At 45.5% G+C, this 17,267-nt stretch overlaps 1 protein-coding gene across 1 annotated transcript; it reads right to left on the bottom strand.

The window, feature by feature from the left end:
* Nucleotides 1–845: 845 nt before the first annotated feature.
* LOC138637207 (fibroblast growth factor 18-like) lies at nt 846–10,791 on the bottom strand. Its single transcript, XM_069725725.1, has 5 exons — nt 9,249–10,791; nt 5,697–5,736; nt 5,382–5,562; nt 3,182–3,288; nt 846–3,043 (listed from the first exon to the last, which is right to left on the bottom strand). Exons 1-5 carry the CDS (start codon nt 9,278–9,280, stop codon nt 2,771–2,773), a joined length of 633 nt encoding a protein of 210 aa, XP_069581826.1. The 5' UTR covers nt 9,281–10,791; the 3' UTR covers nt 846–2,770.
* Between the last annotated feature and the right edge of the window lie 6,476 nt (nt 10,792–17,267).

Genomic DNA, 17,267 nt, shown 5'->3' with positions numbered 1-17,267 from the left:
AAGGGGAGGGATGGGGGGATAAGAGTAGGAGAAATGAGAGAAGCAGCTATGAAACTCTATCTCACTACTGCATGTTTTACTTCCACTGTTCTGACTGATCCCTTATGCTGTAGATTAACAGCAAAGCTTTGCAACGTGAAGGTAACTTGGTTTCTGCATAACAATTGATGCTCAGCAGTTTTTTTTTTGTTTTTTTTTTTAAAACAATTTTAAAGTGTTCCCTTGAGAGGCTGATAAATCTTAGATATGTGTTTTCCATGCAGTTTAATGACTGAATCACAGTGACAAGAGCTATGAAAACTTGAGAATCTGTTCTACCGTGGCCTTCAAGTGCTCACGCCTTGTCTCTTGTGCTGGGCAAAGAATTTCTCTCGGTTTGTACATTTGAGTTGTTGTCGGATTGAATAACTTCCCAGTAACTCCCACACCTGGTTGGAGGAAAAGAGTGAAGCTGCCATGGTCCCTTGTATTTGCACTTTTTCAGATCTGTTGAGTTTTCTGGTCATTTTGAAACAATAACTCTGTCAAGATTTTTTTTTTAATTTAAAAGATAATCTCTGTCAAAAAAAAAAAAAAGCCAAAATATAGTGACGAATGCTGATTAGGACTGGGCAATATAAAACAAAATCTATCGTGGTATATAACATTTTTATATCTATTTTTGTAGACTCTGGATGACTGAGCATCTTCACACGTGGTAGATTCAATTTTTTTTTTATCAAAATATTTATAGTGACATGGAATATCTGTAAATTCAAATGAGAAGTGGTTTTGGATAAAATAACTTGGCATTTGATTCACTTAACAGTGAAATAAATGCTTAATAAATTACCATACACCGAATGTCCTCCAAACCTATATTGGCAGAACTGAGTCGCCCTCACTGATTCACAACATTTCCCACAATAGTCTTAATAGAACCAGAGATAATAAAGGAAAAGTGTGGAACAGTGTCTGATTGTTACCGTGTCATATAATCATATACCTAATTCCTTTTAAAATGTCCCACAGTCAAAGGTGATGTCTTGAGATTGCTTGTTTTTCTTTCCTGGGATGTTAAATTCAGAATGGTACAAGACGGAGAAAGCCATCGAGCCCTCCTATTCCAGTAGCTGGAACCAGCAGATGTTTGGCATTTTGCTGAATAAATGACTTAAATTTTGAATAATTAATAAACAATTATGAAAATGACTTCCAATTAATATTTTTGCCCATCAACCTTTTGAGTGCTAAAACCAGGCGACCACATCTGGAGCATCCGTGACCTTGAATCTCTTTCTGCATAAAATTGGTGAACAGAAAAGATCAGGTGAAGAAGCAGTTTAAAGAGGCTGAGAGACACAGGAAATGTTTCTGTAAGGTTTACTGAGTCGAGAAAGACTGCTGCACACAGAGCTGAAATAAATAAATGAAATAATTTTATCGTAATAATTATAGTAACCATCATAGTAAGATTGCTTATTTAGGGTTTCTGTCTTCTTTTATATATATAATATATATATAACTTTCAATAAATTGTTCCCTTTAATATTTGTTCTCCTGTGTGTATGCATGAGACTTTGGTTTGTTCCACTGAATGTCCTGGTAGCAGCACTCGGTATCCACGGTATCGCACGGGAGCATCATCCCCGGGGTCGTTTCTATAGCGATGCAAATAGAGAAGGCACCCTCCCTGCTGGGCTCGCCCCTGCACTCATCACCTTCTGCACTTTAACGCTGACGGTGAAGTGTCCTCGGGGGGGTCGGGGGGAGGGGGGAGAGGGAGAAGGGAGAGCAGGGCGTGGGGAGGAGTCATGAAGAAGGTCTCCAGTTGTCTTTGGTTGGTCGTTGGTTTGGTTTGCTGTGATTGGCAGGCTGTTGTTTTTTTTTTTGGTGCAGCTTGTTTTTTTGTTTTTTTTTATACATTCCAGTTCCTAAAGCTTGGGACTGCATGGTCCCTTTCCAGAGTCCCTCGTGATCCAGCTTCACTCATGGTTGTTGCACTCACTCGCACACAAGCACGCATCTCCTCATCGTATTCCTCTTACAAACATGCATTTATTCAGTAATTCATTCGGACAAGACATTCCCTCATTCATCCTTTTATCATCCATCCTATCATTCATCCAACAGCCTCACAGGTTCCCACCAATTTAGCAGTGAGACAAAATAAGTGCGTCACATGTCAACAGTCCATTATTGGTCCATTTGATCCGTGCGGATCATTCTGTCCCTTTGTCCTCGCCACCATTTTCCTGTCTTCTCCTTCCTGCTTTCCCTTTATCCGTAGGCTGAGCACCCACTCTCTTGTTCAGTCAGTCTTTACCTCCCTTGTTCTCCCTGCATGGTCCAGTTGTAATCCCATACTTGACCAGCTGGTCCAGAACAGGAGACACACGAAGGCCTTGTGGTTTTTGTGGTTGTGGAGTAAAGGCCTTTGCAGAGCCTGGGACTCTGGCTGCCCTTCAGGTTCTCTGTCAGTGTTTCTGGCCTTTTGAAAGGAAGCAGACCAGGTCCAAAGAGCTTCCAGCATTGGTACTGTTATCGTCCACTTGGTCCAGTAAGGGAACTAAAACTGAGAGGACTGATCACTAACTAGGGGGCTATAGTGGCAAATTAGGAGGTGTAAAGCTAAACCCCATGAATGATTCATCAAGTTTCTGGTCAATGTTTGTCCCAACAAAGGTAGGTGTTCAGTCGAGTGCGACAGAGGAGACGCCTGGGTTAGCCATTGGCAGGCTCAGGTCAAGGCTTTGCGTGACAAGACAGTGGGTGCTAGCGTTAGCCACTACTAGCGGGGCCCAGTGGCGCGCACCCTCTTTCCCCGCTTGCTGATGGTGGTGAAGCGGAAGGGGGTAGTGAGGTCAGGCTGCTCCCCAGGTGGGAAGCGTTTCATGAAGTGTACGTCCTGCTGGTTGGGGAGCGTGTGCGGGCCACGGCGAGGACGCCCTCTTTTAGTGAAGCCAACGTACCAGTCGGCGTAGCGCGCTGACATCAGGGCTGTGTAATGGTTTTCCAGAACCTTTTCCACAAAGACGCAGTCAGCGCTTCGATTACTGGCCTTCTGAGAGAGCAGAGAAACCAAAGGTATATGCACACACGGAAAGAAAGAGAGGCAGGTCAGCAAACTGCAAGATAGTAAAAACCATTTAAAAAAAAAAAAAAAAAATTTTTTAACATGTCTAAAAGACAAAAGTCTCACCTTTCCTACCAGCTTGCCTCGGCGGTTCATGCACAGGTAGAAATTGGTTTCTTTGCCCCGGATTCTCACCTGGCTACCGAAGGTATCGGCCTCCACTACGAGCTGGGCTTGTGAAGGGACAGACAGAGGGACAGACAGACATTAGAGACACAGGTAATGTGGAGAACCACAGTATGTTTTTGTGTTTTGTCTTACTGGAGGTTCCCAGCAACAGCCAAAAATAAAATTGGGGATTAGTTATGCACCAGAGTTGGAGAACAAAGAAAGCTTAAAACATATCTTTTTACTTTAGCCTTTAACGAGTTACACATGAAGCTCTCTTGCAGTTATGCACCACTCCGCCTTCAAAATGCATTTTTTTTTTCTGAATTCTAACTCTTTCATTTTGTTTTATTAACGTGTTGTCTTGTGTTTAATTCTATCTTCTTATGCATTTATTTTATTTTGAAATTACATTTGAACAAGTTTTTCTTTTCCTTTACATCTGTCTTACGTCTGTCAGCACCGCATGTCATTTTCTTGCTGTAAAGCACTTTGAGCTGCATTTCTTGTACAAAAGGGTGCTTTACAACTAAATCATATTATTTCACAGGTTTATTAGATTGTACCAAACATATATTAAGACAGAAAGATAAGCATATCCCAAATGTATAGCTTGTTCTGATTCAATTTGCGTGAGACTACTTGCCATAGCAAAGGGCAACATTCAAGCTTACGCCGACGGACCTACTGCCAGGAAATGCCACCCTTAATTGCACAGATTGCCAGCCACCATTTAAATTTCAACAAAACTTGTTAAACCAGATAAGGCATTCACACCGAATCTCACAGTTTTAAGGATTCATAGTTTCTATTAAAAGCGCTGGTAAATCAGACGGCTGTAAATGTCTCTGGCTGGACAGATGGTCGTCGGATAAGGCCGATCACACGCGTGGATGCGAGGCCACTGACCACAAATGGGCCTTGTAAAAAAAAGATAAGCGCTCGCAGTAGATGGAGCACGGTGGGCTGAGAGGAGCGGGACAACACTCGCACTGTCTGATGCCGTTGTTGTTTTAAGGGGTGTGCGTGTGCGTATGTGTGCAGGTGCATGCGTGTTCATCCTTTCAGGCAATACCGCCTCACTAACTACACATCTTTAGAGAGCGCTTCTGCCTGTTTAAAAATAAATCCCTAAAACGGTTCCTACATGACCTGAGTCAACAAAGGGGTCAAGAGAAATCAATACCTCCCTCCCTCTTGCCCTCTTCGTCTCCCTTCTGCTGTTTCACTTCACGTGTACACCTTCACGCACTTGTTTTATTTCTTCTCGCTCTGCTCCTGCTGCCTCTGTGTAATATCTCGTCGGCATAGTTGATCAGTTTTAGGCGGAATTTTTCATCTTTGAAGTGGTGTTTGACAAAAAACAGAGCGGCTCCTGCATCTGCGGTCTCATCTTTGGCTTGAAGTGGCGCACCAGGGACCTGAGACTCTTGTGAATGGAGAGGATGTGCCGTATGAGCCACTGCTGGACCACATACAGAAATATGAACTCTAGCTTTATGGCTCGGCTTTCTACTTCCCATTGATTCTGTGTGGTTTAAGAATGGGTTAGCCATCATTACAGATGGAGAAGCTGCAGAGGAGGGGGGGAGGAAGTGGGGGATGGACAGAGTGTTAGAGGATGGATGGAGGGAGGGAGGGAGGGAGGGAGAGGAAGCCTGCTGTTTTAAATCCAGAGGAGACAACAGGGAGGATGAGAAATCAATGGAGGGATCGATGAAGGAGATGAGTTTCTAACACTCTGTCCAACACTCTACCTGCCAGGCTTCTCCCTCTAACTCACACTTTTTTTTTTTTTTTTGCACGAACACCTTCTCTCTCTCTCTCTCACTCTCACTCTCACTCACTTCCCTTTGCTCTCTTGTGAATCATTGAGTCAGCAGCCAGTCGATGAGGTCTTTGTACTCCCAAGACAAGCTCCACTGCCCCTCTGCCAAAGCCTGGGGAGGCGTGTGTATGTGTGCTTTTGTGAATGTGCCTGCACAGTTGCATTCTGTCTCCGTTCATGCATGCACCTGGTCAACCTTTAAGTCTTTGTATCTGGCAGCCGTTAGATCGTGTGTGTGCAAGTACGCATCTTTCTCAGTGTGCATACGCGTACATATAAGTGTGTGCATGTCTTCCACCGTTTGTGTCTGCGTTTGTTTGTGTGTCTTACCATATTTGTCTCCGTCTTCTCCTTTGGCGCTGATTCTGCGTCCCAGCACCTGGACATGCTTGCCACTGGTGCGGCTGTAGAGCTGGTAGACGCGGTGGTGTCGCCGACTCATGGTGTCTCGCACCTGTGTCTGGTTCTCCACATGCACACTGAAGTTGACTCCATCCACACCGAGTACCTGCTGGAACACCCACAAAGACATCCAGCCGGTTGGCAGAGAGACGTGAGCACGCCTGAAGAACTGCCCGTAAAACCAATATACAGCTTGTCTTTTATGCTGCTCAATCACCCTTTGTCATGCATGCTGACTCTCACCTGTAATGGATTGCACATCACCAGCAACATCTGGATACATCTGGAAAAAGTTGAAACAGATGAGTTTAGAAATATGTAAGCAACACTGAATGTTGGAAGAGTCGGGCATGACACCATCATTTCCATCTCTTTCTTCTCTGCCGTCCTGTCCGTTCAGCATTTCATTTCCTTATTGGGTGATTACTCACACTGCTGGATGTGAGGCTGGCACAGCGACTCGACATAGAGAGCGGCAGATGTCCAGGGATCGGCAGACAGACAACACCCAGAGCAGTGCTTATAGTAACGCTACCAGCATTCTGTCCGAACCCACTTTCATGACCCGTCTATGACTTTTGCCACACCAAAACCTGGCCTATAAATGACCTGATTGGACCGTAGCAAAATGGCAAACATGCCGAGACAACTAGAACATGTTTTGATTTGGACATCTGAGGGAATGGGCTGCCTTTTTTGGCTGCGCTGTGTATGTAGACAGCTGGGCTGGACTACAGGTGTACACTCGGCTGTGATGTGGCTTTTCAGAGCAGCGGGCTGCGGTTGCATTAAGAGATGCTGTGAATAAGTTAGAACATGAGCTACCAAAAAGTGTGGAAAAATGAGTTATGGAGGAATCGATTGGTGGTGATGTCGCACACAGAATTTACGTGTACGGTTCATATGAAAATCTACTTTTTTCTATCTATGTCCGTTGTGATTGAAACAGCTGGTAACAGTTACAATTAAAATTCTTCTCACTTTATCACATTGCTTAAATGAAGTTTAGACCTTGACCTTGAATATATCAAATATTATTTACAACTTTACAAAGGGAGTGATTGTGTTGCGCAAAATCTACTTTGGCAGTCCTTGAACTGCTCTGAATTAGTGCCTGATGTCTTGATGAAGTTCAGAACCAAGTGTGTGGGCTGAAAAGCAATTCTATGAATTTTGTCTTTCCCCACCTCATCTTTCGCTATCTTTCTGCATGCCTCTTCTCTCTCACTCTCTCTGCTCTCCTCTCTTCCTCTGACTTGTTGTCCTCCCTATCTCTCCTCTAACTTTATCTCTCCCTCACCGTCTCTCTGTCCACTCTACCTTTCTCCAATCGTTCCCTGCCTCCCATCTTCCTTTATGTTTGGGGTTAGCGAGGTGACTCCTCCACACTCCCATGGGCATGCACGCAGATGTGCAGATGTGTGTGTGTGTGTGTGTGTGTGTGTGTGTGTGTGTGTGTGTGTGTGTGTGTGTGTGTGTGTGTGTGTGTGTGTGTGTGTGTGTGTGTGTGTGTGTACAGGAGGAGCAGGCAGCTGACAGCTGGGCCAAAGCAAAGACATACACACTGCTGAGAAAGGGAGATAGCAAGGAGGTAGACTGAGAGGTACACAAAGGCATTGGGAGAAGCCAGGACAGAGGAAGGTGATGTAAGAATAAATAGAGGGGAGATGAAGCCAAATACGGCTGACGGAGAATAAAAGAGGCGGGAGATCAAATCAGAAAGAATGGGCAGATGCACTGATGTGAGGAGGAGACGGGGTCAAAAACACCAAGGTTACACATCTCGGAGGAGGGAAGAGGAAAAAGTGGCAAAATGGGAGACAGAGGTGTGACCACAGACTGAGGACTGATGTGAGAAGTAGACAAAAAGATAAAGAAAGAAAGAAGAGGAGGGGTGGTCGACTCATGCACATTGTAACACACGTCACTGCCTCCTCACTGCCTCCTGACTCTTAAACACATATCACAAGCCTTGTGTTTCCTTTCTCCTTCGCCTCTCCTTTCTCAACATTTCTTACTCATAGCTGGTGTGCTGGCTCCCGAGTCGTTCTAATAGATGCAGACATCCTGAGAAGCGCAGTAGAGCGCTGGCCCTCACATTTTGCCTGCGCAGCCGAAAAAACCTGAGCGCCTGTGCATTGTGAGGACTCTCAGCTGTTAAAACACCACTGCTGCACTGCCGCCGAGGACACTGTCGGAAAAGTGCCTCAGCGCTGGATTCCCCCGCTCCCACAAAAACCACAGACACTCCATATTATGCCAGCCACAGAGAGAAAGAGAAGAAGAGAGGAAAGAGGGAGGCAGGATCAGCCGGGGGTGGGGGGAGGGATGAGAAAATGAGAGAATAAGAGAGAGAGAGTAAAAGTCGGGGAGAGTAAAGGCAGAAGGAGGTATGGAGAGAGGGAAAGCCCGGTGCGCCCTGGCCCGCTGCCAATGCAAGCAACGATCTGACATCATAAACCTGCGTTCCAGCAGATCTACCATATGGAGGCCGTGGTTAGACTCGCAGGCCTCAGCACTGAAGAGTGGGCACCAGCGTGGAATGAGAGTGGTCGACCTGGTGGGACTTAGCACAGTGCAGCGGTTTCAGCCGTGTGTAGCAGTGGTTAACGTGGTAGGCCAACATTGGAGCAGTGGGCTTCAGGACAGCGCAAGAGTTTCAGATGTTCTGCAGCAGGCTTTGGTTAAGAATCATGGTTAGACCAGTGGATGTGTGAGTGGTATCAGCAGTAATAGGGCCTGAGGCGGAGCAATGTTAGAAAAGCAGAGGGCCCAGACATGGAGCTGCAGCAGTAACAGGTTGTTGTGGCTAAAGGCCCTTGGCTTTTCTCACAAGCTTAGGACTTCTGATCAAGTTTGTAAAACGGCATGTGGATGAAGAAATGTATAGCGATAGATGAGACGGAAATGAATGGCGAGATGATTGGCTCAAACCGGCAGACTAAGCGGCGAGTCTGCTCCTCCTCAGATACAGCCAGGGGTGCCATCATTTATCAGTTCTTAATTCATACTTTTTATCTGAGCAAGTATCTATGGAAAAAAAAAAAAAAAAAAAAAAGGGGGATACAGGCAAGACAGGAAGACAGATGTAGGCAGTTAGGTGGGTAAGTGGAGAGAGGCTCAGGGAGACAGACAAAGAGAGAAAGTCATGGAGACACCAGGAGCAGCAGCAGCAGCAGCAGCACACACCCTGTCCAGGTTGTGTAAGGAATGAGAAGTATCTGGAGATGACTGCCATCTGGGAGAAGTACAGCCGACACAAAGGAAGAAAAATAAATCCCCTGGCTTTTAACAAGACACACCTCAAATGGGCAAACTCAAGCCCCCTGAGTCTGTATCCTCCTCCCTTAGATTTGCTCTTGGCATTTTATCATTTTCCTATCCCACTAGATAAAGCCTGTGTTATTTGACTCAACTTCTGAAATATTTTCAATAGGAAAAACACATTTTCTTGGCGATGGGAAAATGTCCTTTTCTAAGCCAGCCTGGCCATCCCTGAAGTAAGTGCAGATGGTGATGGAGATGTTTATGGCAGGTTTTATGAGTAACACGGCCCTGACTCTGACCCAGTGACCCTGAACTGTCAGCCAATCAAAACAGGGCCTTCCATGGCATGTTTTCTATGGGGACTGATGAGGAGTGATGTAATCGCTAGACACTGCAACCTTCCTCTCCATCTTCTTCATCTGTAGCGGAGACTGGAAACTAGTTTAAACAACTGAAAAAAAAAAAAGAAGCTAGGCGCTAAGTAGCGAAATCAGATTATTACATGATAAAGTGATTTTAGAGACTTACAAGACGGTCAGCGTGGAAAGAAGGGACCACATTGCTTCCCCCCTCCACTATGGAACTTGGCCCAGAGACGGTCTCCTCGCTCGGTCTGAGCCAGTCCGACAGTCCGGAGAGTTCCCCTCTGTGTTTTGAATCCGCTGGATGTTGCGTAGAGTCAAAGAGTTAGCGGGCACTCCTGTTGGCATCGGCGGCGGTGTGCCCCGGTTCCCCCGGTGTAGGTAAATGTGCGGGCACGGGTAAGGTGGGGTGTGAAGCGGGGGTAACTGTGCCACTGTGACCGCCGGGCAACCTCGAACAGCTGTCCAGACCGGTGGAGGGACTGATGGGCGGGGGAGCAAAGGGTTAGGACTCGAGACGCTGCGCGTACCCGACAAGAAGAGGAACAGGTGAAAGCGCGCTCACGCTTCACAGATAGCCAATTCCAATCGACCTTGTTGACCCTCACAGTGATGCTTGGCCCCGGGAACAGATGCGGCGCGTGCGTAATCTTTTATGTAATCCAATGCGTAATGTTTCAGCGCAACAGCAAGCTTCTGGTCTCCAAAAATAATTCTGTAGTTGATGAGATGATAAAAGAGTGTTTGTCCCGCCACAGACAGTAGCAGGAGGCAGGCTTAGTCCCTGTAGAGTAGGGTCCGAAGCTGTTGAAGGTGGGCTACCTGGGCTGGCTGCTGGAGTAAACGGCGACCTGGAGATGGGGGCTCTGTGGGCGCAGGGTAATACAAGGCGGCCTCGGTCATGTCTGCGCTCCCACGCTGGCTCAACGGATCTGTGGCTCAGGTGACACCGACCAACAGTGTTCGACAGAGAGGGTGATAAGGTCCTGGAGCGGTCCAGCTCAGAGAGGTATATGGAGAGTGCTGAATGGGAATGGGAGGGGATAATAAAGGGGAAAGAAAGACGAGGGAGGGAGGGGTGGCTGGAGAGGATGGGAACAGCTGTGACTGGGTGGCGGACTCAGCCACCCGCGACACAGCGAGGAAATGACAGCCGCACTTTGCACCTGATTTTCCGGACTTCCCCGCTTTCCTCAGCCGCTGGTTACCGCCTGGCTGCAGCAGTCCTCCCTGCGCCCTCTCGACACAATACCTGCCAACACACAGCACGATGACATCACCTCCAAAATGTTTGAAGGGGGAAAATGCAATCCGATCTTTTTATTTATTTTTTTAAACGTAGAAAGTTTAAGCAGTTTCTCTGAAGGGGGAGAAACACCAAAGTCTCTTCGTTCCGAGAAAAAACTAACTCCGCGGTGCTGGAGAGAAGTCGAGCTCGCCAGTTTTTGAAGAAATAAAAGTTAAAGCGAGCGCATTGGAAATGTGTTTACTCAAAATCACACTGACAGATCGACACCCAGTCCAAAACCTGCACCGTCGATCTCCCCCATATATCTACCTCCCTGTTTCATTCAGACACCAGAGGAGAAAACGCAAGAGAGAACGCAAAAAGAACCCAGCCGTGCGCTTTTATCCACTTCACTGGTATTATGCAGATTCTTCTCCCTTTCAAATATTCCAAGGTTTCTTTTCATAAAAAGCTCTTCTTGAGGGGGGCTGCACAGGAGAGGCGCGTCGGCAGGCACAGACCTCACTCCAAGAAAAAACAGAACAAGATTTTAACAGACGCGGATCAATCCTCCCTCCCTCCTGTCCTCACTCCCTCCCACCTCTCTCTCCCTCTCTATCTCCCCTTCACACACATACATACACACACGCGCACGCACACTTATTGGATCAAAATGGGATTAGTCAGTCGCTATGCGATGCCGACCAAACTTACAAAGCAAAAATATCCATTTTAACAAGTGTTCCCTACGTCTGGTAATGAGGTGAGATAACTTCACTTGTTTACAATTCAAACAGACTTAGTTCAATAAATTTCTCGAATCGGGCACGTTCTTCTGCACTGCTGTCTGCGTTATGTTACCTTGTTCCAGCTGATATTTGTTTGTGGAAATAGTATTGGAAACAATTAGAATGATGTCATGGTGCCGAGAGCAATTCAGCCGAAATTTAAAAAAAAAAAAAAAAAAAAGATTACTGCCTCAGTTGTATGCCTCTGCCAGCCAGTCAATTTTCAGTGTACATTTATGTCGAGCCAGACTCAATTAATATATTTAACTAAAGCTTATTCTGATGGAAAACAAAGTTGTAGACATGCCAGTAGACAATGCTTTAAATATGGATGTTGCAAAGAAGCTACAAATTCTAAAACGTGACTACAGTATGTGAGTGAATGGGATTTATGGTCACAGTCTCCAACTCTATTCCTGTGTTATGGTGTGACATTCACAAGAATGTGACAGATATGAGATAACAGACTACTTAACCTTTGACAACCAAAATGTAATAAGTGCATCCCTGAGCCCATTTGAAAGTTTGTGCCCAATTTGAAGAAATTGGCTCAAGCTGTTCCCGAGATATTGTTTTCACAAGAATGGGATGGATGGACTCGAACGGATTTGAGGTCACAGTGACCTTGACATTTGACCACAAAAATCTTTTTCAGTTCAGAGTGAATGCTTTTGCCAAATTTCTCCAAAGTGTTATCAAAGTGTTCCTTTGATACTGCATTCACAATTATGGTACAGAGGTAAGGTAACAGTGACCTTGAACTTTGACTTTTGACCAACAAAATCGAATCAAAGTGAACATATGTGCCAAATTTGAAGTAATTCCCTCAAGGTATTCTTAAGATATCTCAATGAAAAGAAGGGGTCACAGTGAACTTGACCTTTGACCACCAAAATCAAATCAGTCTATCCTTGAGACCAAGTGAACGTTTGTACCAAAGTTGAAGAGATTCTATTAAGGCGTTCTTGAGACTTTGCATTCAAACGAATGGGTCAGACATAAGGTCACAGTGAACTTGACTATGGATCACCAAAATCGAATCACTTTATTCTTGGGACCGAGTAAGCGTTTGTGGCAAATTTGAAGAAATTTCCTCAAGTTGTTCTTGAGATGGGAGGTTTACAAGTTGGAGATGTATGTAAAGATGGACAACCTGAAATTAGAATGTCTCGCGCCACAGCTGTTATTGGCGCAGAGGGTTAAGAAAAATACAAGTAAAAACATTTAAAAAAAAAAGTTTTTAAAGGGCATTTCAAGGCAAATGGACTCTTGAAAGTGTCTTGGGCCGAAAGACTGTAACACAAGCACACCTGACTTATTCTGGGGAACATCTGTCTTAAAACCAAGTGGACTTCTTGGCCTCCGTTATCTCAACTAAAGATAACCTCACTCCTGCAGCCTCAGTGGCCCTGGATTCAGAATGGAGGGTGGAAGGTTGAGGGCAGTGCTCCCTCTCTTTCTCTCACTATACACACACCCTTCAGAGTTGCCGTGCTTTCAAGTGATGTATTTTGACTCCCCATTTCATAACTTTTAAGTTAAACCTTAAGAGGGAAAAATGAAACGGAGAATGAGAGACAGTCGGGAGGGCGGTATGTAAGCATGGACATGGATCCAAAACGAACATTTCTCAGGGATTTCGGCAGCAACGCCCGCTCTGCGCTCCCAAAACTCCCTCTCACCGCCGCACAACCGCAGACGGTCAGCCAAGCCAACACAACACTCCTGCCGTACCTTTCATTTACACACACACACACACACACACACACACACACACACATGAACTCACGCACACTCACACACGTACAGAGAAAGAATAGAGAAAAAGAGAGTAAATTTGTCCATTTGTGTGTGTGTGTGTGTGTGTGTAATGGAGGTGGGAGGGTGTTGGCCTCATACATCAGGGACAGTTATCTTGGCTCTAACTGTAGGCTTATTCTTTTCAACATTGTACTTTCAAATCACACACACATGCACACACATACACAGAATTCTGTAACGGACAGAGCCGAGCTGGGCTGGTTATAGGGGCACTGTGGTTGAATGCCTTTCCAGTCATGCTCCATAGACAAGCCTCTGGCCTTCTTTCCTACTACTGGCTCTCTCCGTCTTTGCACCTGTGTCTGGGCGCTTTTTCACCGCTCACCACAATGCTGCAAGGGACACGAGTGTAAATGTTGTGGAGAGGGATTTGAACCACACTCTGGTGATGAGGTATGGGCCTGTCTGGTACTCTTAAGCCCAGATGGAAGGGTTCAGAATGGGGAGCACATCTTGAAATAAGAAATAGCAGGAAAAATAGCCCAGCTCTGTTCACATGCTCTACACAAAAGCCTGACAGTAGTAGCCTTTATGCTCAACAGTGGGAGATTGTAAAAGTAGATTTGTACATAATAATGGATTTTCCAAAGGGATTGTGATGCTGAGGTGGTTTTACTTCCAATGTAAATCCATGAAATTTATGTTACACAAACATTGTATCGGGAAAAAAAGAGTTAAAATATCTGGCTCAGCCACATGAGCTCACATCAAGGTTGAAGTACAAACAGAAAAGTAGAGATAATAAAAAAGACTGAATGCTCATTCATTAAAGTGCATACATATGGTAAGTTACAAAATGTTCTCTTTGTCAATCTACTGATTGGTTGATGTGTCTACGGCTTTGATAATGGGCAAAATGGTCGACATGTGTTTGCAGAACAATAACACTGAATACAACTGAGCATTACCTTTGCTTAGAAAATGACAAAACTTATATAAACAGTAACTTCAAAATAACTTGGTTCAGATAAACGGATATAAAACCAACCAGGCCTTTCCTTCGCTCCTCTCTCCTTCTGTCACATCACTCTTTCACCCATTCATTTTCTGCTCACTCTATCTGTCTCTTTAATCTCCACGGCTGTTTTTTATCTGCTCACTCTGTCCCTCCCTCTGTTTGCAGCCAGCATATTGATTGCCCATGTCTTTGCCTCTGCAGCTCCTGCCTATTGATCCTCAGCTAAGACACACACACACACACACACACACACACACACACGCACGCGCGCGCGCACACACACACACACACACACACACACACACACACACACACACACACACACACACACACACACACACACACACACACACACACAAACTTGTATGCACAAACATCCTCACAAACATGGATGTCCCCTTCTCATTTCCCCATACTGGAAAACCATCCTACTTCCATGCGGATGAAGTCCGCCGCACATATTATCCATTCATGCACATGTGCATGCACTCACATGCACATAAACACAACCGAAGTGACACACACACCAGGACACCAGATTTTTTTTTTTTTTTTTTTTGCATATACCCTCTGTTGTGATGAATAGACTTGGCATTGATGGACGTTATGCCTTTGTGTTCTTCTCTCGACTCATTAAAGTGAATGAGACCCGTGTGTGTGTTTCTGTTGGTGTGTGTATGGGGCCCTGTGGCTGCTGTTAGTCCAGGACCGGCTCTCTGTCTTCGTGTTTCTCTCTTTCTCTTTGACTCGGCCTGCAGGCTTCTTCATCCAGGGAGCCTGGTCAATATGGCCATTCTGTCTCGCAATTAACATCGATCAGCGCTCGTCAATACCGTCAGCACCCAGACAAAGACCCAGGGTGCATTGCGTGTGCTCGCCCTTTCTCTATCACAGTCCAACAAATCCCCAAACAGCACTCTCATTATATGAGGGCATTCTGGCCTGACCCCAAGGTCATCATGCAGGACTCTGTTATGGGTGACTGGAGTACAACCTAATGCAGAGCTCAGAGTGCTCAGAGCTTTGGGCCAGTTGTTGACTCGTTACAGCAGTTGCGCCCGCATGTGCGGAGGTGTGGGTAAAGAGTCAAGTTTGGATATGGCTTGGTTTAGATGTAGTCAGAGACAAGTTGGCAGACAGGCAATATCATCCCCCTGCTGGGTACTCCAAAGTGTTCGACACTTTGAGAACTTTGAACACTATAAATGCAATCCATCATCCTGTTGACACTGTGCAGATTTTTAGTTTTTTAGATGTGTCAAGTGCAATGGATTTGGTCCAATTAGCTTTGTCTATAAGGTACGGACTGTATATGTTTGGATGGGAGGAGGGACCAGTGAGGCAGGCCTGTGTGTATGTGCAATCTCCGGAGGGAAAGCGGGGCTTGTGGCTTTGATTAATACCTGCAGACATGGACCCTAAACTTCACATCAGATGTTGAGATGTCAGCCTAACATTGGTTTCTGGGATAGATATCCCCACTCTGTTAATCATGGGCCAAGTTTAAACTGTTCCCCAATGTGTAAATGTATGAGACACTTAATAAAGGCCCTTTGATGACAGGGGGGCCCATGCGAAGTCAAGGAATGTGTACAGTGTGCCTGGCTTTGAAATGGGAACCTGTTCGCCACTTGTCCGCGTCTCCGAGATGAGAGAATCGACAGCTGCAACTAAGTAAGAGCAGGAATTAATTAGCGCCGAGCGATAGTGAGCCGTGGTTGAGATGAAGAGAAAAGCTAAATATTGTTTTTATTAGCAGCGATGTTGGTGGTGCACAGCCTGCTCCCTTCTCTCGCTTAACAAGATTAATCCAGTGAATATGAACGTTTACTCTGCTCCATCCCGGAATCCATTGCAGCTGTTGTCTCTATACATAGCCCAGCTGAGGCACTGGAATAACTTTACTTTGACACTTTCAAGTTGGAGGGTTTGATGCTGCTTTGGACTCGCGTCAGGGTAATTATTCATGCAATCTAGCTTGTCATTGTTAAGCCAAATCCTGGTTTTACAGAGAGAAGTGTGCCCAGTTGGTCGTCTTCCTCAGGCTACACCTGCATTCTTAGCAGGACACAACTTTAATAATGTGACTTATTCAGCAGCCTCGGGAGGTTGTTGTCATTGTTGTGGGTGAGGTTTGCCAAAGTACTTAATAACACAAAACATCTGTGCTGTTCAGATTAACCAAGAGCATAATACTACCCTTATAGCCAAAAACATATGCAATCCAGCAGCGAGACTGTCTCATCTTTGTCTTGCCATCTGGCAAGACCACTTGTTGAAGTTTGGACATTTTGCATCGATGAAGTATGTAAAAAACATGAAGACATCAAACTTGGAAGGCGCCATCTGTATGCACCTGGATCATATATCAATATCATTAGGTACTCCTGACAGAACCTTGTGGTTGGAGCCAACTATTCAAGAATGTCTGACCATCTTGCTAAAATTAAACCAGAGACAGAAACGAATTCCATCGACAATAGGGACAATCTGAACAATCAACTGGACATTTAAGATGTATGAAACTGAACAACACTTAAGGGTAAACACAAAAAACCTGCGTGATGGAGATTTGCAGCAGCCGTTACACTGCATGCTGTCTGACGCTGATTGGTGGAGGCTGTTTTGTGTGCTCTGAGAGGATGTACAAGTTAATTGCTTTTGACCAATGAGGTTGTACATAAATATGCAATGCCAGGGACTGGCTGGATGTTTGTTTAATTATGGTCCTTGTGGTTGTGTGTTTTTGGTTGAGTGAGTGTGTCATGACCCTCGGTGACAGACTGTGCACAGCTGAGTGTGGGAGGTTTTGCGGCCATAGTGTGAATGGTTCCTGGTTATATGCAAATATTTTGTCAACAAGAGTATGCACAGAGTTGTGTAGGTGTGTGTTTCATGCCCGCAGTATATGTGTGTGTGTGTGTGTGTGTGTGTGTGTGTGTGTGTGTGTGTGTGTGTGTGTGTGTGTGTGTGTGTGTGTGTGTGTGTGTGTGTGTGTGTGTGTGTGTGTGTGTGTGTGTGTGTGAGTGTGTGTGAGAGAGTTATCCTGTGTTCTCCATGCACTGTGATGTGAATTGCAGCTGTGGTTTGTGTTGGACGCTGATCTGGCATGTTGTGTTTTTTTTCTTCCTGTTTCATGTTCAGGCGCTCAGCGATGGAATCCATGAGCATGGTAACCTTCACTCCTGTCATCTTTTCTGTTCATCTCTTCCACACTCCTCCCTTCTCCCTTTTCTCTTCCTCCCCTTTCTCCTCCAGTGAGTGCCCTTTACTCTTCCATCCTCCTCTCCGCGCTCTCCTTTGTGCTGCTTCTGCTCCTTCTCACTATGTCCACTTCTCCCATTCTGTTTTTTTCCCCTCTCACTGCCCCTTTAGCCTTGCCACCGGGCA

Source organism: Brachyistius frenatus, unplaced genomic scaffold, assembly GCF_029030835.1.
Source record: "Brachyistius frenatus isolate BFR_SWC_R1_liver_20210118 unplaced genomic scaffold, ASM2903083v1 Contig_441, whole genome shotgun sequence".
Classification (NCBI taxonomy): Eukaryota; Metazoa; Chordata; class Actinopteri; family Embiotocidae; genus Brachyistius; species Brachyistius frenatus.
The sequence above is the reverse complement of the archived record's forward strand: the minus strand, read 5'-3'. Positions and strand labels throughout refer to the sequence as shown.

Coding starts and splice junctions, on each gene's coding strand:
- LOC138637207 (XM_069725725.1), bottom strand. CDS start 9,280: ATGTGGTCCCTTCTTTCCACGCTGACCGTCTT. Junction 5,563..5,696: donor TGATGTGCAATCCATTACAG/GTGAGAGTCAGC, acceptor TGGGTGTTCCAG/CAGGTACTCGGTGTGGATGG. Junction 3,289..5,381: donor AGAAGACGGAGACAAATATG/GTAAGACACACA, acceptor TCCCTTCACAAG/CCCAGCTCGTAGTGGAGGCC.